The sequence below is a fragment of the Anabrus simplex genome, chromosome 1 (genome assembly GCF_040414725.1).
Source record: "Anabrus simplex isolate iqAnaSimp1 chromosome 1, ASM4041472v1, whole genome shotgun sequence".
In the NCBI taxonomy this organism is placed as follows: Eukaryota; Metazoa; Arthropoda; class Insecta; order Orthoptera; family Tettigoniidae; genus Anabrus; species Anabrus simplex.
The window spans coordinates 377,590,535-377,612,763 of NC_090265.1; the positions used below are offsets into that span (position 1 = coordinate 377,590,535).

Consider the following 22,229-nt stretch of genomic DNA (forward strand, 5'->3'; position numbering starts at 1 on the left):
GTGTATTTCTCTTCACTCGCTCCACTGTTGCGGCATTTTATTCTTTGGCAACCAACAGTTCCCACGGCATCTTTCTCCATTTTAAATCACGTTATGATGTCAAAAATTACCTCTGGCAACCAATATTCAATGATCCCGCGGTGTCTTTCTCTTCAAATCGTCACACATTGCGGCGTCATTTTAATAACTTTCCCACGGTGTGTTTCTCTTCAATTGCCCCACAGTTGGGCAGCCATTTTAAATACTTGCACCCGCTCTTGCAACGGTCAGTGCAAGATTATCCCGGTAGCTCATTAATTCTTCTCAGGGTATCCTTTTTCCGCCCATAAAATCTGAGATTTTATATGTAATTATTTAACGTGGTTTCGGAAGAGAAATTGGCCGCTGGGGTACTCGTGATGGGAATATCAATATCCACGAGAATGACGACCGATATCTAGAAATCATCTCGCATTTCGTTTGTAAGAACTTGTCGATTGCTTACATTTAGAAAACTTAACAACTAACTTAACTCTAAACGTTACCAGAACAGAAATCATAACTCAGTCACATACTAAAGAAAATATATAAGATTATTTATTGACAAAAATTAATGTTCGAGATATAGTGAAATCTGGGTAGTATTAATTCCGTGTTATCTCATCATTTGAAAATAAGTTAGAGTCAGCGCTGGCTCATTTAAGATAAAATAGTGGAACTTAAAAAAAATGCTAACATTCTCTCATTTATAAGTTCAAATTCCAATAAATACACATGTGAACCTTCGTAGCCATGTTCCGAAAGTATTACATTTTTTTAAATAATATTTGCGATCATTGAGCATTCAAGGAATCAAATAAAATTTTCATATTGTAAATACTGCTCTGTTAATTATTAAAGTTATCCTCACAACATATGAGACATGTTTCCCAAGTATACACTTCCGCGTGTATTAAATTGTGGCAGTGTTCACCGACCTTCCATTCATAAGTTAAAGTCTTTCATAGGTTTGAACTCCGAGTGTTAGGTAATATCTTTCTAATACCAATATAAATGGTCCGTTATTGGACATTATAAATTTTCCAGCTAACTCATTCCTATCATCAATATCTCATCAATATCTTTCTAGTGTGAACAAGTAACGACTTACAAGCTAAAGCAATACCACCCTCGTGCCTACGATATCTGGCTCCTAACTAACCATTGTAATATTCTTCATTTTTATATACTGAGTTAAAATCATATTTATCTGAGTAGAAATAAAAAAAAATCTAACTAACTCTTCGAATAGTTTCTAATCTACACACTCATCTATTAGTGGCTCAATGTACTCTTATGATCTGCACTGTCTCAATATTTCATTTATATACGTGCTACTGAACGTATATGGATAGTATAGAATGCAGGTATTTCATATCAACCTGTAAGATCACCGCTCCACGAAATACTAGATATATAATCAATCATGAGTCTATTGCATCATATATAAGAACACTCTCTCTTACGCAGTACCTGTTACTCACCCAAGTCAAACACAATATCACTGTCACGATACACAATTCTACATAATTCATGTTTACCTTACCTTGAAATGGTCATCTGCGCGGAATTCTCTTCTTGACGTATATTTTCAAACATGGCATAGAAACTCACCTTATTTTACTAATAAATCATTAACACGTCAAATTGCAATTCTTACACTTCCCGTAGAACATAACTAAATCTCTTCACTTAAACCATTCATCAATATATAATCACATTTCAATACACTACCGTCGATACTTTAACATCCTATCGGCTTCCATTTAGCCGCATGCATATAGCCATAACTCCGAAACCATATGCTAAATATTCAAGAATTGCTTAGCAAAATACGCAGTCAATAACCTCTATTTTTAATAACAGTAATATGAATTCATATGCCCTCTTTCTCTGACGAAAGGAATACTTAATTTGTCAATGATCATCGTATTGCGCAGGTAATTCGTGACGTAAACTATACTCAGGTAAAACGAGATTAATCGAACCTTTACTAGTAACTTAGACTCATTGATTCTAGCTCTACTCAAGTAACATACCTTTCTCTTATCGGATATTATTTCCACTGACGATGTGCTAGTGCAGTATCCAGTATATGTCATATTGTCATTCTAATTCATCACTTCCATCTAATTTTAAAATCTTAAGTATTTCACACATTACTTATATTACACACGCGTTCTTAATTACTTCATAAATCACCAAACTCTCAGCACATGCCAAAATAGATTGAGGGTGCAGATTGCAAGAAACTACTCTACTATAGAAAAGTATGGACTTAGCTCGTCAGTTGCTACATCTGGTCTGGTGGTTGCTCCGTCCTTCACTTGCTGCTAGACCCTCAGATTGGAACTGGATCTCTGTCTGAACTGGACATTCGCGGTCATCTGCTGGTTACATAGCTCGTCAGACCACTTCGTATCATCCGGTCTTTCGGCTGGCCGATGCTCATCCAACGTCATCATCTCCACTGGTTGGTCTGTCCAAAAATCTCCGCCTGGTCATCTGATTCGACGGTACATATCCCCAGTTCGGTCCATCTTGATGAATTAGCAGACAGTCATCATCATGTATCTGTTGACAATGAAAAGAATTCCCTGTGCGCAGTAATTAGTCATGATATTCTGCATTTTCTGTTATTTAAAATAATCGTTAAAGTTTTTCTTTCTGTAAAAAGTTTTCTCCGTAAATAATTATTATTTTTTACTGCTACGGTAGTTATACTCTTCTCGTGTGTAGTTATTAAATATTTCACAATGGTGAATTCCGATTCTTTCGATCGTTACGTTGCTATTTGATATTCCAAATCCGTCGTATATCACCAAAATTTATATATTTATATTTTTTTCTCGGCTCATCTACTGGCATACAGCGATGAATACTTTAATTATATGCTGTCGCGAATATATATAATTAATATTCTTCTTCAGTAGGCAAATCTATTCTTGGAATATGTAGATCTGCTCGCATCTGCGTCTTGTCTACATGAAAGTAATTTTTTAGAGTCTCGTTAAACAATTCACCCGCTGCTATATTTTTTTTTTAAACAATTCAAATGAGCCTCTACTGTTCTCCAGTGTCTTCGAAACCTATCCTTTCCGTGACGTACATAGCCTCCTATACGTTGCATTGATACGAAGTTCATTGCCTTAGTAGATCGCATGGGCCATACCTTCCTACGCCGCCATTTTGTTGTTGGTCTACGAGATGCGAACGGGCACAACTTCAAGGTCTGGAATGTGGGTTAAGATATTCTTATCTGTAGTAAATCCTCTAAATTTACACAGCGTCTTTGGGAATTAGATGTTTTTAGTATGTTATTATTTATCCTTAAAAATAAAGTCTACATGTTACATTTAATTCAATTCTAATACTTTATTTGATCAGCACTTATTGCCTAACACACAAGAAACATTACAAGATGAAGAAACAGTACCCCCTCCCCCTCACCAAAATACAGAACCAATGTGCATATATTCCCATTGCTACACTTACATCCCTTCCCCTCTCCATGAAGCAGAGTTATTGTGTTTAAATTTCTCCTCCCCCCACCACACACCCACTAACCAGGTACAAAGACCAAAAAGGGAAATAAACAACGGGTGACAATCCAGACACAGTTGCGGAAGATAATGGACAACAGTAGCTAAGAGTAAGTACCTACAGTGGAACCTCAATTCTCAGTTTTTGGAGGGACCATGGAAAAAAAAACGTACAACACGGGAAAACAGAAAATCTGGGAACGATTGAACCATCAACAATTTGGCTAAACATCACATTATACTTATAATCTTACAAACACCCCTAAACCAAACCAAACTACAGCCCCAATAGGCCTTCCGCCTACAAAGCAACCGCTGCTCGATCCGAAGGCCTGCAGATTACGAGGTGACGCATGGTCAGTGTAACGAATACTCTCGGCCGTTATTCCTGACTCTCTAGACCGGGGTCGCCATCTCACCTTTAAAAAAGCTCCTCAGTTAAAGGCAATCGTAGGATGAGTAAACTGGAATCAGCCCTCATATCAGGTAAAAATGCTTGACCTGGCCTGGAATCGAACCTGGGCCCTCCGGGTGAGAGTCAGGCAAGTTAGAGCATGGGGCTGGCTTCAAATATTAATTACTGGTACGCGACTTAAAAATCTCGAAACTTTACATTCAGTTTTACCGGGGAAACTTTTGTCAGTTTTCTCTGAAAACTTATTTCAGTTCAGCAACTTTGATCAGCCAAACTCTTCGAAAAATCTAATAGCCATAACACCAAGCCAAACAACAATCTACCACAAGTAGTTTTTAATTCTCTAATCTAATAAAATAAAGCACATTAGATACAAAAGCTCCCAACATGATGGCAATATCTTTTTTTATTTTTTACCTTCCATTGTAATTTGGTCACCGGTATACGGTTCGTAGTCAGTTTATGGAAATCTTGTACCTTGTAAATTAAACTCCGCACGGCCTTACTTCTAAATTGAAGTTTCGCAAAACAAATGAGCATCGCCTTCCCTTTGTTGCCAGCGCGCTACGCCTGCGAGAACAGCTGATGCAATATGACCGCGGTAAACAGCCCTTGTAAATTGTAATACAGTACTCAGAAAAACGAATGAATATGGATTGAAAACAAATTCACAAGAACTACACTTTCTAACAATATCTGGCACTAAAAGAGAATGAGGAAATAACACTCACTAACGGCTAATGGCTGGGACAGAAAAGAGGTTATGGCCTACAAAGGGAACACTCTACTGATCTCAGAGTCACTGGAACCCTCCAACAATATGACAAACACACTAAATATTGAAGGAAAATTCAAAAGATCGCGAACCGTACCGAATGCCATACACGCTGAGCGAGATAGGTTAACCACGTGGCGAATGTAAATATTAGAGTTGGCAACTAGGTTTCGAGATCGTGCTCTGCCGATATAAATCGATATGAATGGCAGCTAGGGATTGGTTGGATGTCTCTGCTTCAGCGCATCACCACCAGACAGAGCCAAAATCTGCTAAAACGTCAATTTAGAAGTAAAGCCGTACGGAGTATAGGCCTACATTGACTTTTAAAGGTTATGTTGAACTACAGAATATGGTTTCGAATGTAAATATCGATTCTCAGTTTCTCGAATGCACTATATTCAATTCTGCCCAAGACTAATCACAATCAATTTGGAAACAGAAAATATATCATTAACACTTCCGAAATTACGATTATTCGCGACCTTGAGCTCGGCTGGAAAGCGTGCATGCTGTAAAAGTCTGTACAAGTGCAAAATAAGTTATTAAATGTAACGTGCGCAAATAAAACTACTGCGGTTTTTATAATATTTTAACACACATGAAATTCCCAGTCTTATATTAGGAACAAAACAGAAATAGGCTATCCCAAAACTTCCCATGGCTTTATGTATGTAACGTGCAACATCTGTTCCAGTCTCAATATGGTAACAATCGTATACGATAATATTTCAATACTAAATTTGCGTTACTTAAGGAGCAGTTTTGATTCCTGCCTGAAATCCCAGTGACTATACAGTGCCCTGAGGAAAGTGCCGAAAATCTGTCAGGCAATACACTCGGATAAAGTAAAAAAATAAACATCTAACCCTGGGAATAATGCAGACATTTTGCAAGTACGAACATTTGACGAAACTCGTTCCGTCTTGAAGTAGAACTATCAAAATGTGCTCTGTCTCCTTCTGATTGTGGACACACTTTCTGAGGATTCTCTGAACAATATGACCCGAATGCAATGCTACGATGGTCCCTTATGCAAGTTCACTGCCAATTGCTTTTCCAGTACAGTACTTACTCAAATTACCGCAATGACAGGACGTTAACACTAAGATCCGTAAGTATGCCATAGCTGTCCTTTTACGAGAGACAGTTTCTTGAAAAATGCCTGATCGAGGATTTAGCATTGATGGGACTGAAATTTCTGGGAAATAGTTTTGAGGAATGGATAATGTGGGAATTTTACAATGTGATTTAATTAGGATGCTCACGGGACCATGTAATTTGAACGGATAATAGGGAAAACGTAGTTTCCGGGAAAGTATAATCAAGGTTCTACTGTATTAGAATTTTTTTGTAATTTACTGAAGTGACAGTACAGGACTAATACATCCATTATTTGTACAAAATTTTTCATAAAATCACCAATTCATAATCACTGATTAGCTTATGCAACGTAAACAATATTGTACACATATGCACATGATTTAAAGAGATCTGATAGAATCTGAAGATATTCTTTTAGAACGAAACATGTCATTCTTTGTTTAATAGTGTTTATTTTTTTATTACAGGTATGTTATACGAGTAGTGTTATGTATATTATGTTTCAACTTGTGTATTTGACAGACTGAAAACCTTTTAAGTTACATGCATAAAAATGATTACCCAGAAAAAACAGAATCATTTTTCTCAGACACCACCTTCATAATAAAAGATAAAGATCCTACAAATACAATACAGAAAAAACTTAAACAGGTACTAAAAAACATAAACTTTATCCTTAATGACAGCGAAATATCTAAGCTAATTAGCATGAATCCCACATTCCCAGCAGCAAGAGCCCGACTCAAACTACATAAAGAGGGATCCCCGTAAGATGAATAATTAACTTCAGAAACAGTCCCACATACAAAGTAGTACATCATCATCAATGTCCCACTCCAGTCACCCGGGTGTGGTTTACAAGCCTCCTCCACTCTTGTCTGTCCTTCCACTTTTCCTGCTCCATTAATTCCACCACATCCAATCCAGCTTCTCTAATGTCCTTCCAAATCTGATCCATCCAACTTCTTCTTCCCTTAACTTCTCTTTCCAATTCCCTTCTTGCTACCCGTTCCTTTTCCATTCTTTTTACATGTCCGAACCATCTCAGTCTTGCTTTCTGTATCTTCTGTACTAACGGTTCTATATTCAGCTCCTCTCTGATTTTAATATTTTGAATTCTATTTCTTCTTGTCTTTGTTAATCGATGTTCTTAAAAATTTCATTTCTACTGCTTGTATCTTACTATCTTGTCTCTTATTACCAGCATTTTTAGTCCGTATGTTACAATTGGTATGAAATACTGTTTACATAATGTTAATTTCGTCTCTTGGGTATTCTGTCATATCTTTGTCATCCCATAAAAGCTCTCTGACTTGATGATAAAATGTTGTACCTTTAGTCTTTTGTTAATTTCAGTGTTGATTTCATTACTTCCATTAATAATGCTACCCAGATATGTAGACTGTTCTATGTCTAACTGTTCTCCATCTATGATCACTTGCTTCTCTTTTTTTCTTTTCCACAGTGCATGACTACAGTTTTCTTTTTATTAATTACTAATAGTACAAGTCATCCATAATTTTCTACAGAAACATTACCTGGAGTATGCATCACTTTTTGCCAGTTTTTATGGTAAAGAAAACACGTATTTTTCAAGGGAAATTCATTTTTTGTTTATTTAAAATATTGACCATCGGCTTCTAAACACTTCACCCATCTTTCAGGTAGGTTATGAATACCATGCCAGGAAAACTGCTTGTCTTTTGCAACAAACCATTTGTTGAGCCATTTTCCAACTTCCTCTAAATTGCTGAAGTGCTGCTCTGTGAGCGCGCGCCCCATTGATGCGAAGAGGTGATATGCAGATGGCGCCAGGTTGGGGGAGTACGGCAGGTACAGAAGGATGTCTCATCCAAACGATTTCAAGGTCTCTTTCACTAGTTTTGTTGTGCGAGACGGTGCATTGTCGTGTAACAAAATCACGTTGCCATATCTTCTGGCCCAATCCAGTCATCTTTCGATTAATGTGCGATTTAAATTAATCATTTGTTGGTGATAGCATTGTGCATTACCACTCTGGTCCCACAAGACACAGAGCGATTTGGCCACGATTTTCTCCGCTTCAGGTTTTAAAAATAAATCCATTTTTCATCACCCGTCAGAATTTGGGATAAAAATGATTTTCTTCCGTGGCATTGAAGCAGCATTTCACAAGTGATTTTGCGATTTCCCATTTTCCGTTCATTCAAATCGTGTGGGACCAATTTACCAAGTTTATTGATCTGGAACGGCTCATCTTCGCACTTTTGTGGTTTACCAGAGCACACACTGTCCTTTACATTGAGATCACCACGTTTAAATTGTCAAAACCATGTCTCAGGTGTTCTAATCGATGGAAAGTGTTCACCATATGTTTCTACCAGCAAATGATGACTTTCCACAGTCTTTTTCTCCTGATGAAATAAGAAAAGCAATCCGTGCCACAAACGATCTTTTTTCAGGCACAAACGTCGACATGATCACTGAACGATACAACACAGATGCTAGTGTTTGACGAATTCAACTTGTGTGTCCAATGCTCAATGTCCAATAACGGACCAGCTATGTTGGTATTATAAATTTACTCATTTGGAACAAGTGTTTCAGGTTCCCTATGGGAATCAACATCTATATCGCCTAACGGCCAGGCAGGCATCAATTTTTGAAAAAGAGGCAAAGTCTCTCATAGTGCATTGGCACTGCCGGTGGCTCCAAGTAGGCTATGCAGTGGTCTCCAAGGTTTGCACTAGCCATGCGTCTTGGTAAGTGTGCTATTTACCATCTGATGAGCCCAATTTAGCACACTGGGGCAAAACACTGGCATCCAGGAATGAGCTGGAAAATTTATAATGTCCAATAACGGACCAGCTATGTTGGTATTATACGTTAATGTCAGACGAACAATCTGTTGTATGTGTCAAATTCATATGCTGCGTACTGTTCGATGGCGCCATCTCTTAGTAAAACCGGAAAAGACTTATGCATACACCTGGTATACTTATCAAAGTAAGAAATCAATAAAAAATTCAATAGAATTCTACAATGCCATGAAAAACTTCAAACTAAAACCTTTGTATGCTATAAATTCATTTGACAGTAAAAAACAGGTATTCTAAACTCCCAGTAAAAGAAACAATCAATATAATCAGAAAATATCTAATACAAAAAAGCAAATTAAGCAACCATGAAATAGAAGAATTTATGACTATTCTAGATTGTACTCTTAACAACAACTATTTCTCTTTCAACAATAAAATATACCAAAAAAAAAAAAAAAAAAAAAAGGACTCCCTATGGGAGGTCCAGCTTCTGGAATACTCTCAGGACTATACATGGACCATCTGGAGAAACATAAAATATTAAATACTACCAAAGGGATACTGCTCTAGCTTAGATATGTTGATGACATTTCTGCTACAATAGATCAAAAAAATAATAGTACAAAATATTTGGATCAAATAAATAACTGATTCACATATAAAATTCACACTAGAAACTGAAAAATAATAAAGAGCTTAATTTTTTAGACTTAACAATAGAAAGAAGAAATGAATATCATAAAATATATAAAAAAAACAATCCTAACAATCAATACTGTAAGAAAGGACTCACACCATTCAGGAAAAAAAAAATTTTGAAACACGCTTAACACAGCAAACAGAGCATATAATATGCCTCTATCACAAAGAGAAATGAACAGTTTATACAAAATTGCAATCAACAACAGATACACTAAAGACTACATTGACAGAATAATAAACAAAATAAAAAATAAACAGAAGATTGACAAGTTTTTGCCACCTTCACATTCAACAATGAAAATATCAATCAGATTACCAATATTTTTAAGAAACTTAATTTTAAAATAGTATTTTGCACAGATATCACCAATAGTCAATTAATCAAAACAATGTATACTGTATTTCAATTCCAGAATATACAAGGTAAAAGAGACCAAAAACAAATTACTAATTTGAACATTAACAAAATCATAGAAAACATACCTTTAGACAAAACTTTAAAACAGATTCGCATCAAAGTGTAACTAAAAAAATACCCTAAAAGATATACGAACTTCCCACAAAGTACAAGCTCCACCTACCACAGCCTCCGTTCCCCTTCTCAGGCTTTCAACCGGTCAGCTGCTCTACGCAAGTAGTCAAGCCAACAGTTAGCTACATATACGACAAGAACTAAAGGGACCAACTGAAAGGTCAGTATTTAACACATTTGAAAATTTTCCACATCAAAAGAGAAAGGTTTTCTTCACAGTAAATTGAAACCTTTTCTCTGTCTGTACTCCTTAACAAATAACACCTACTGACAGATAAGAAACCACGACCGGGCGAGTTGGCCGTGCGCGTAGAGGCGCGAGGCTGTGAGCTTGCATCCGGGAGATAGTAGGTTCGAATCCCACTATCGGCAGCCCTGAAAATGGTTTTCCATGGTTTCCCATTTTCACACCAGGCAAATACTGGGGCTGTACCTTAATTAAGGCCACGGCCGCTTCCTTCCAACTCCTATGCCTTTCCTATCCCATCGTCGCCATAAGACCTATCTGTATCGGTGCGACATAAAGCCCCTAGCAAAAAAAAAAAGAAACCACGAAATACCAGACTTCAACTACGGTAGAGAGGAATTTCCTCTGCCAACCAGAAAAACAGTCCCTTTAGAATAACAACAAAAACATCAGCAGTTTATATATTACAAGGTTTTGAATACCAAATATAGGACAAACATTTCATCATCTTACCGCAACAGCATCACAGACATCAGAACTTTTCATTTCAAATTAGAAGAAGAAGATTAACCCTTTGGGGTCCAATTGATTTTCCACCTGCATCCTGCACAGGTCCAATTTGACATTAGGCAAATATGGGAAGGAAGTACTACATAAGTAAAAAAGCTGAATTTTTACATTAATAACACGAAATGCAAATTTATTTATTTATTTATTTATTATTATTATTAACCACATTATCAGCAATATTTTTTCAAAGTATGGTACTTCCGGAAGCATTTGTTCGGGTCTAGTCCTGGGTTCCCTGGACAGGTCTCACAAAAAATGATGTCTCCTTTCACTTTCCTGTCGGAACACATGGCACAGTCCTTGGTTTTTTTATCCTGGCGAGCATCTATGATGTGTAGCTTCCAGTTCAGTCGAAGTTCTTAGTCACAGCTGCTCCGTCGGCCGCGCTTACGGGCATTTTTGTTCCTAACGTCCCCAACAAGCCCCATAATAACTCGGTCCCTGAATGTTTTGTGATTCACCTCGAGCTTATTTTCTGCCTTTTGTTGCAAATTATACAGGTGAAAACTGTTCACCAAAGCTACCTCCAACACCCAGCAGTACAATTTCCTCCACCACTTCAGGCTTTTCACTACAATACCATAAGATGAGCAGTAGTGATCAGCACGATCGACCCCTCCCATTTTGCCTGTGTAATCTATAATGGCACCAGGCTTCAAAATTCTTTCTTCTCCTTGCATATTCCGGTTGTCACCATCAGAATCTGTCAACAAATCATCGTCAATATCGCCACTGTCACATAACTGTTCGTAAATATCATTAGGCTCCATGCCGCGGCTGGTGGACGCCATGTTGATAACGAAAGTAAACTCAGCACTGACAGAGAGGAATTATCTCAAGAAAACACAATTCAGCTTAAAGGAATGAACAGCAGATGGCAGTAGGCAAGAGATAAATGTCAAGGCTGTATACTGCGTAAAGCTCGGCGCCATTTCTGCTCCAGCATACGAAATATATAACCTCAAAGTTGTGTCGGACTAGGTCCGACATAGGACCGGAACTGAAAATTAATGATGTCGGACTGAGTCCGACATTGGACCCCAAAGGGTTAAGAATAAACAAAATACTAGTGGCATAAATGTTTTTCAATTACTTTTAAGGTGGTTTTTTTTTTTTGCTATTTGTTTTACGTCTCACCGACACAGATAGTTCTTTGGCGACGATGGGATACGAAAGGCCTAGAAGGTGGAAGGAAGCGGCCGTGGCCTTAATTAAGGTACAGCCCTGGCATTTGCCTGGTATGAAAATGGGAAACCAAGGAAAACCATCTTCAGGGCTGCCGACAGTGGGGCTCAAACCCACTATCTCCCGATTACTGGATACTGGCTGCACTTAAGCGACTGCAGCTATCGAGCTCGGTAAAAAGTGTTCTTTATATGTTTTAACTGTACCGGTATGTGTCAGTTTTAGATATTTTTCAGCTGAAAATGTCTCATAACAAGACGAAACATGTCCTAAATTTGCATATGTATAAAATATGTTAGGCCTAGTCCTATGTATATGTAGGGCAAAATAAACTCTCTCTCAATCGAAGTTAATAGTCTACCTACGGATAAGCAACATAATCGTGTGAAGATGACTAGTGTGGTGCATATTTGACTTGTGATAGCCTAGGTATGGGATATGAAAAAAGTCATGAAATTTGTTACTAATGAAGGTAAAATTAAAATTCTACAGGAAATGGACCAGCATGTGCATATTTAAGTGCATAGAGGTGGTGCGAATTTTAAAATTCACACCTTTGAGTTTCGACTCAAGTCGGTCAAAGTTTTGTTGCATTCTAATGGCAGCCAAAGTCATTCTCTCACACATGGTCGTGTGTAACCTCCAAATAATTCATGGCTGAAGAGTGTGACCAGAATAATCCACTGGTCCAAAATACCAGGCTTCAACTAACATTTGTTTTAGAAAGAGTGTGATCTGCAATAATATGTTCATACTTTCATGGGCACCCCAGCGCAAGGATTTTCATATTTGTTGTGTGGTGTTTTTCACACCTTTCAATACACTGTTATTTTATAAGCCCGAATGGAAACGGTCTTCATACTTGTTCTCTCATGTTTTTCACACCTTGAAATGTTCTCTCATCTTTACAAATAGTAGATATAGCTTTCACTGTACCTGTACATATACGCGATGTAAAGTACACTAGTGTTGAAAGAAAACCTGTTTTGGTTTGTGTATCCAACAGTACATTTTCTTGTTAAACATGTTCTCTTTCCTTCTCCCCAGCAGTAACGCCTTAACAAGGTTTTAATACCTCTATATGTTCAGCTAGAAGCTTGAAAACTCCAATATTTGTAGGGGAAATACTTCAAGGAATTCTAGTAATATTTATACTATGTTAAATTAGCAGGCCTAACTCACCGGATTGTCTTGGTGGCCACCTTCTCCATGATATCCATTAGGATATGTTGGTAACGACCCTGTTGAGCACTGGACATCATCCAAGCTTGTTCAAATAAGAAGCCCACGCTTGCACAGCGCAGGTAAAGTAATCGAGAATTGGGTGGATCCAGCTATAAAAATACAAATACAATCTTTGATAAATACAATGTATGAACAGAACATACAGACTTACATACAATGAAATATAGAAAACCAAGAACTTGTCCAAGAAAACTTCAAGAAAGATTGTTGCTTATGCTACCAGTAAGCAAATACAGTAGAAGTCTACTATAGCGAGTACGGCATATAATGAGAACCCCCGTCCCTTCAAAATTTCTATGTTAAACTGTGTATTATCCTTTGGTTACAGCGAGAGCCCTATCACTGACGCATCTGTTATTATGAGCGATTAAGCGTGCACAATTTTTTCCATTACTGATATTTATGCACCCAGCTATTATATTGCTTGCGATCAATCATCTTGGGTATCGTTTATGTCCACCAGTGAGCTCTGTTGTCAATATTCGAAGGCGATGTTGGAGTCGATTAGTAACACACGTCGACTGCTGTTCCATAAACAAAAATGGAAATGAATAAGGAGAACATGTTTCTGTAATAAATATGTAAATAACGTTTCAAACAGCAGTTGTTAACTCGTTAAAAATAAAGGCTAAAGTAAACAATCGCTTAATTTAATGCTAAATATTGCAATTAAGTAAGAATGGGATACACCTCAAAATATGACAAAGAGTGAATCATTGATTTCAGAGCTTAGTTTATTTTCATGATACATAATAGTATGGTTAACTTAGGTTAGGTGACGCTGTTTGAATAAGAAGACAGAAAAGTTTGCTACAAAATGCGATCGATCTTTGGTATGGTAGTTTTCTCACTATGTGCACTTGGGAGTTCTTATGTCGACATTCAAAGGCGATCTTGGAGTCATTAGCAGTACCCGTCAACTGCTGTTCCGAAAAGAAAATCAGAAATGAAAGAGGAGAACATGTTTTCATAATAAATACGTAAATAACGAGGTCAATAACAGTTGTTAATTTGTTAGAAATAAGGATAAGTAAATGACTGCTTAATTGTAATACTCTTCACTGAAATTAAGTAAGAATGTGATACATCTCAAGATATGGCAGAGCGCATCACTGATTTCAGATGTTAAGATTATATTTTCTCGCATCTGGTAAAATTTTGTATTTTCTCGCATCTGGTAAAATTTTGGTAAGGCTATTCCCATGTAAATTTTTAGCGTTTTTACTGGCGCTAGATATACGTTTTCATGGTACATACACGGTTAAGTTAGTATAGGTGATGCTGTTTGAATGACAAAACTGAAGTGTTTGCCACAAAATACAACCTTCGGTATAGTTTTCTTGCTATGTGCGCTTGCGAGCTTTCTCTCGTTGACATTCGAAGACGATGTCGGACTATTACTTATACCTATCGACTGCTGTTCCGTAAATAAAATTAGAAATGAAAGAGAAGAACAGGTTTTCGTAACAAATATGTAAATAACGTGGTTGATAGCAGTTGTTAACTCGTTAGAAATAAAGGCTAAGTAAACTACCGCTTAACTTTAACATGCTACACTGATATTAAGTAAGAATCCAATACACCCTCAAGATATGGCAGAGCGTATCATTGATTTCAGAGGTTACTTTATATTTTCTCGCGTCTGGTTAAATTTTGGAAAGGCTATTCCCATGTAAATTTGTAGTGAGGAGGTTATAATTTCTCTACGTGTGCTTGAAATGATGCATGATGTATATACGGTTAGGATAGGTGATTCTGTTTGAAGAAGAAAACAAACGTTTGCCACAGAAGCCTCTGGAGTGATACTATAATATTTTCAGAATAAAATTAATCATACACTTTGATGTTGTGCCATTTCACTGTTACGTAAAGTTCCGTCCGTAAGAAGAACAAAGATGGAGTCCAAATCTCAGAGAATAGTTAACGTCAAATTGTCTGACGATACCGCGAGCGAAAGCAACAGTATTCATCTCAGGCGCTTGTGGAAAGAATTTACATACAGAAGGCAGTGGAAAAGAAGGAATGTGAAGATTGTTACTAACAATTATTGAAAAAAAGAAAATAGGAAACCAAAATTGGAAGAGCTACTGTTAATCAGAGTCGAGTACGGAAAGCGACAGTGTCAGTATTAAAAGGAAGGTATCAACAAGAAATCATTCCAGCAGAAACAAGGAGCAGATTTATTGGTAGCCGCATCGCAGATCAAACAGAAGATTTTTTTAATTTCGTTCCGCGAACTTTAGATACGTGGAAACTCAAGCATCAACCACGACAAGCTTACGCCACTGCAGTCTTTGCTGACGTGTTACTTGATATCATCCAAGTTAAAGAACTGAAGAAGTGGGATTCCTATATTAACTTTTGGAAGAGATAAATAAGCAAGATCTGTTCGTTTTGAGTCGTAGAATCACATTACCCCAAGATTATTATTTGTCGAGTATATCAACTCTTTCAAGGAGAACAATCTTTCGCATTAAGCAGATTATATCACAGCTATTCCGTGATGACGACGCTAATTGATTCTGTCTGTTATTCTAGTCCAACTAGTCCAGAAATGAGCAAGATGTTCTAAGAAGATGATAGGCCAGACTGCCCAAATGGGTGCTGTCAGATGACGTTGCCTGCCGAGAGATGACTAAGCCCAGAGGAGAATTATGCGAGCATTCCCCGTTCGCATAGGGAAATAAAAGGAGGCGTGTCCCTATGTCCTGTCAGCTGGACATAAGCCGACGACTGGAGCTGCTGAATTCAGATAAGTCTTGTTTTTAAATTAATGTATTGATGCTTAATATTCATATTTGAATTTAATACAATTTGCTAAGTTATTCCGTGCGAAATAATGAAAACGACGAAAGTTGTATACGATGAATTAGATCAAAGGTGGTTAGGTAATTTTCGTATTCTGAATGACAAGTCCATAGATAGGTGGTCAATCAGTGATGAAAGCCTACGTTCGAAAAGTGATCCAGGTAATGTGAAATGCCGAGTTCGTTAAGGTGACAGTAAATTGTGTACTATGTCAAAGATAGATTTAGGTACGTGTGTACGTTGGTTATGACCGAAGAATGTCAAGTTAGGGACCAGCAGTAGGATATGCTTGCCAAATAGATAGAGGTGTTTACAATAATTTAAGGTTATGACGGAATTATGGTCATAATGTCATGAGATATGTCCATAAGGCGTGATTGAAATAATAAATGCTACAATTGAGAAAGAATGGATACGTATTTGGTAAATGAGACGTGTTATATGTTAGGAGTATGAATATTCGTCCCATCAATTTCGATTCCAATTCCTGAAAACCCTCACTCTAGATCAATAATTGAAAGAAAAACTCCAACAATAATTTCTTAAAATCTACTTCTTAAAATCTACGACATCCCTTAACATACTCCTAACATATAACACGTCTCATTTACCAAATACGTATCCATTCTTTCTCAATTGTAGCATTTATTATTTCAATCACGGCTTATGGACATATCTCATGACATTATGGCCATAATTCCGTCATAACCTTAAATTATTGTAAACACCTCTATCTATTTGGCAAGCATATCCTACTGCTGGTCCCTAACTTGACATTCTTCGGTCATAACCAACGTACACACGTACCTAAATCTATCTTTGACATAGTACACAATTTACTGTCACCTTAACGAACTCGGCATTTCACATTACCTGGATCACTTTTCGAACGTAGGCTTTCATCACTGATTGACCACCTATCTATGGACTTGTCATTCAGAATACGAAAATTACCTAACCACCTTTGATCTAATTCATCGTATACAACTTTCGTCGTTTTCATTATTTCGCACGGAATAACTTAGCAAATTGTATTAAATTCAAATATGAATATTAAGCATCAATACATTAATTTAAAAACAAGACTTATCTGAATTCAGCAGCTCCAGTCGTCGGCTTATGTCCAGCTGACAGGACATAGGGACACGCCTCCTTTTATTTCCCTATGCGAACGGGGAATGCTCGCATAATTCTCCTCTGGGCTTAGTCATCTCTCGGCAGGCAACGTCATCTGACAGCACCCATTTGGGCAGTCTGGCCTATCATCTTCTTAGAACATCTTGCTCATTTCTGGACTAGTTGGACTAGAATAACAGACAGAATCAATTAGCGTCGTCATCACGGAATAGCTGTGATATAATCTGCTTAATGCGAAAGATTGTTCTCCTTGAAAGAGTTGATATACTCGACAAATAATAATCTTGGGGTAATGTGATTCTACGACTCAAAACGAACAGATTTTGCTTATTTATCTCTTCCAAAAGTTAATATAGGAATCCCACTTCTTCAGTTCTTTAACTTGGATGATATCAAGTAACACGTCAGCAAAGACTGCAGTGACGTAAGCTTGTCGTGGTTGATGCTTGAGTTTCCACGTATCTAAAGTTCGCGGAACGAAATTAAAAAAAATCTTCTGTTTGATCTGCGATGCGGCTACCAATAAATCTGCTCCTTGTTTCTGCTGGAATGATTTCTTGTTGATACCTTCCTTTAATACTGACACTGTCGCTTTCCGTACTCGACTGATTAACAGTAGCTCTTCCAATTTTGGTTTCCTATTTTTTTTTTCAATAATTGTTAGTAACAATCTTCACAATCCTTCTTTTCCACTGCCTTCTGTATGTAAATTCTTTCCACAAGCGCCTGAGATGAATACTGTTGCTTTCGCTCGCGGTATCGTCAGACATTTTGACGTTAACTATTCTCTGAGATTTGGACTCCATCTTTGTTCTTCTTACGGACGGAACTTTACGTAACAGTGAAATGGCACAACGTAGTGTCGGATTTCGAAAAATAACAAACGAGTAAGCCATAGTGTGGATATCATCTGCGAAAACGCAAGTTTTGAACAAACTGATTGCCGTTTCATACCGATTTTAATGTGTATAGGATTCTTCCCGACTTTCACAAAAAATCGGATACAATGACAATCCACTATAGCAAGTAAATTTTTCGCCGTTATGAATTCTCGCTATAACGGTTTTATACTGTAGCTAGAAAGTGCTACACAATACTGAAATCAAAGTTTACGAAATCCTTCCACATGCATGGAAAGCAGAACTATGAGAACAGAATAGAAAGAGTATGAAAAGTATGAATATGAACATTAAAAAATAAATAATTCTCTTTATTTTGGTTTTCACATTATCTTTTGTTGATGAAACTGATTCTCAGAGAACCAAACCAGATAATCTACAGTCATACATAAAATCCTACAGTCATGTTTGGTGTCTGCCAGTTTTACTTATTTAAATACGAACCAAATTTCAAACATAGAATCTACCATTTCTGGAACAGGTTTTAGTGTAGGGCCATATATGATTTCAAAATCACATAACGGAACACGGATTTACAACCAGATCAAAGTGAACCTTCCCTGTAGGTTCATTTATTTATATTTTTTTATTGGAGAGGTAAATGAATATAATCTGGCTTTGTAGATAAAAGCCATACTAAGTGCCAATGATGACTTGTGGTGGTTGATATAGTAAGTCTTAGTTTAGGGGCAAAATATACAGGGTGAACCAAAATTCACACACTCAGGCAGCGCAGTGCAACTCCTCACATGCCAGTAATTTAAAAAATGTATCTCACAAAAGTTCGTCCTGCGGGTATATCCGGCAGAAAAAGAACGTTAAAGAATGGCAATCTGGCAACACTGTAACCACATGTAGGGTAACTACTTCTGTCAGCACATATTAGTCGTGCTGTACATTTGGTGCAGTGGATAGAGTTTTGGGTAAGCATGCAGGAGGTCAAGGGGTCGATTGTGGGTTAAGGCGTATATTTTTTATTTCGTAAACGTAGTCCAGGTGGTATGGTATCTGGCATCTTAATCGTCAACAGCGATTAAATTCACGCTCACGATGTGGAAAGGGCGTCTTTCAAAGATGACCAATGAAAACGATCGTTCATCCATTTCTAGGATCGTAATATATAAGTGCAAATGGTTTCTAGAGGACCTGCTGCAATCGCTGTAACTTTAAACCATTAGTGCTCACTGATACTATAAGGTAACAGTGTGCAGTATAACTAAAGTGGTACTGGAATACAGTGGTAGGGGTTGATTTTGATGTTTATACAATATTTAGCTTGAAGTGACAGATGAGTCTGACTAAGCTTTCAAATCATACGAGTGGTTAGTTGGCTGGAGAAGTTAAAAATATTCTAATGTGATTCTTACGAGTGAAAGTCGAGAACATTTAAAACAATTATTGCAAGTTTTCAGCTTTACATGACTGTTGATTTTGTGATCATAGCCGAGGGAATTCCATTTTTATGTGGAATCCGAACCACAACCACCTTGGCGAGAACAAGTGACTGTCACTAAGGTATTGGATCCCTCAAATGTACGTATGTTACTGTTCATATTAGAGAGTATTTCTCGGTAACCAGAATGTTTCAACTTTTAAAACCAACCCAAAGAAACTTAAAACACATGAATATCAATTGATTTTATCCCACAATGTCCTCAATAATCTAACATCACACTGTATGATTGGATATTTGGAGTGTCAAGGAATTATTATTATTATTATCATTATTATTATTACAACTTCCCCCATGCGGAGGCTGCCACAAAGACAAAGTATGTCGACTACACAGTATTTTGTCTTCTAAGTTACTGTTGACTTTGCTAGTGTGCCAGGTAGAAGATTCACCAAAAGGCTCAGGAATAGATTTGCAATACGGTTCTTCAGATGTTATATAGATGATTGCGGAGTATGGTCACTGAACCTCGTATTGCGGCGATAGCGATGTCGTGAAGTCGTGTCCGGCTGAGACCGAGAGAATCCCATAGCTGTACAACAAATTTAGGGATTGTGCCTCGAGCTCCGATCATGAATCCATGGACGGAAATATTATCTAGGTGATATTTATCTTTATAGTAGTTTACAGTTGGCTGGTAAATTGACTTCTTTTCGGCGTCCACCTCTTCGGCCTGGCCAACGTGCGACTCGCAAGCGTATTGTGGGATCTAAGATTAGTCCTTGCTTGCTACCTGGTTGAAAGGCTATCATGTCAATACGTCTGTTACTCCCGTCGGTAGCTAGGCCAGAGACCTCTTCGTGCACCGTGAAACCGTGATCCCTCAGCGAGGTCGCAATCATGTGTCGTATTGTATGATGGCGGGAAATGTTATGCACTCCTAAGCATAGTATGTGAAACATTTACTGTAAGTTCATTTGTTTATATATTTTTATTGGAGGAGTAAATGAATATAATCTGGCTTTGTAGACAAAGGTCTAAGTGCCAATGATGACTTATGATGGCTGATCAATACAGGCTGAATTTTATGTTATCTCAAATTCAGAAACATGCATCCAAAATTGTTTATGTGATGAGGCAATTAAACAAAACATCAAATACTCAGCATCTAGATTGTACTTTTATGGCCCGTTATTACCGTATTTACGCAAATAATACCCGCATTTTTTTTTTTAATGTGGCACGAAATTGGGGTGCGGATTTTACTTGAGTCAATGTTGGCATTTCTTTTTCAAAATCAGCCTTCCTAAAGTCAGGGTGCGGAGATTATTCGCGTAAATGAGGTATGTTTAATTTTTCAATTATAAAACAGAAAAGATCTCATTCTTAATTTTCTTAAATTTAAACAGTATAATTTGCACATAAAATTGCAAAACAATCAGTAATCACTGTCACTACAAATTATAAATTCCAATTAATTTTAAAACATTGGGATGAATGCATAAATACTGTGGTGGCTATTGGGGTCCTTAAAACTAAAATTACTACACAGAGAGATAGCATACTTTACTATCCACTAATTTATTAAACATTGACAAGTTCATTTGTGTTTGAGTTTTGAGTTTTCCATTCGACACAGTTTTTACTCACAATCATAACACACACTAACACACTCATATGCTAACACACTAACACACTCATATGCACAACCCTTTGGTGCATCCAACTCCTGCTCTCCAACATTGTTTCAGTCTCATTCCAGAACAGTTCACTCCACAATTAACAAGCCTTTTAGAACTCCGCATAGTGTCCGACAGATTCACTCCTGATGAATTACTCGTCAAAGACTGGTAACAGTCTTGTAACTGCTTACACTCACTTGCAATTGATGCACTCAAGACTGACATTTACCAGCAGTGCTCTTATATAGGTCAGATTTTTCTGGACACCTGCTCAATTGTTAATCAGCTTCCAGCTTCCTCTAAGAGCCTGCTTATTGCAGTCCTCAACAATTTGCTGCCAGTCTTATTTACCTTGCTGATGGCCATGCACATGCATTGTTACCACTGTGCCAACATTACTGCCACTCACCAGCATTAATGACTTCTGTCAACCCTGTGCAATCTCCACCTTCATTATAACAATAATCCCTTCTTAAAGTTGCACGTCTCAAGTAGTTCTACCATAAGGCACCTACTGACACTGTGTAGCACCTTCGTTACTTGTCCACGCTGCCTAGCAATGAGATGAACAGCTCTCTCTCCCTCCAGCGTCTATCCATTATGGTTGGCCATGGTCTCAAACTGGGTCTGAAATATCACCCAAGCTGAACTCCCGTCAAAGCGCAGGGCTTTCACTTTTGCAATGCTGGCACTGCTGTAGACCGTGGTTTAGTTTCTAGGGCCATCTCCTTGCTAGTAGATCATCTGCCTGTTGTCTCCAGGGTCTTGAATACCAGATTCCACAATCTGAGGTACTGCCTTAACATGTTTATCAACCATTTCATACATCTTTTGTCTCAGAAGGCTTGAGCACTGGACTCAATCTGATGTATCAACTCTGTTTTTCTATCATTTCACACACGTCCAGCATAATATCACATTTTATCTTACTTCAACAGTTTGTACCTCCTCCTCTAAATTGTACTGTCCACCCTTAAGTTAATTCAGCTTGTTCATTAGCAAGTTCATCTTGACAAGACTTAAATTGTGACTTAAGATCATCCTTGCTAGACTGAAGTTGTGACTTAAGTTTCACTTATCCTCACTGGATTGAAGTCGTGATTTAAGTTCATCCTGACTAGCTTTATATTCACAGAGCTTTCCTAAGATGGCCTGGAAGCCACGTTCCATTTTGACCATTTTTCTAGAAATGTCCTAGTACTGAAACACACTACCAATTAAATTCTACTTCTGACAC

General features: G+C 37.5%; 1 protein-coding gene across 1 annotated transcript in view; it reads right to left on the reverse strand.

Annotated features, from left to right (window-relative positions):
- LOC136856811 (quinone oxidoreductase-like protein 1) overlaps positions 1 to 22,229 on the reverse strand; it is a 99,171-nt gene that overhangs the window by 17,388 nt on the left and 59,554 nt on the right. The window contains exon 7 of the mRNA XM_067134933.2: positions 13,011 to 13,162. Coding sequence (XP_066991034.1) covers positions 13,011 to 13,162 — 152 coding nt within the window. The remainder of the gene's footprint in view (positions 1 to 13,010; positions 13,163 to 22,229) is intronic.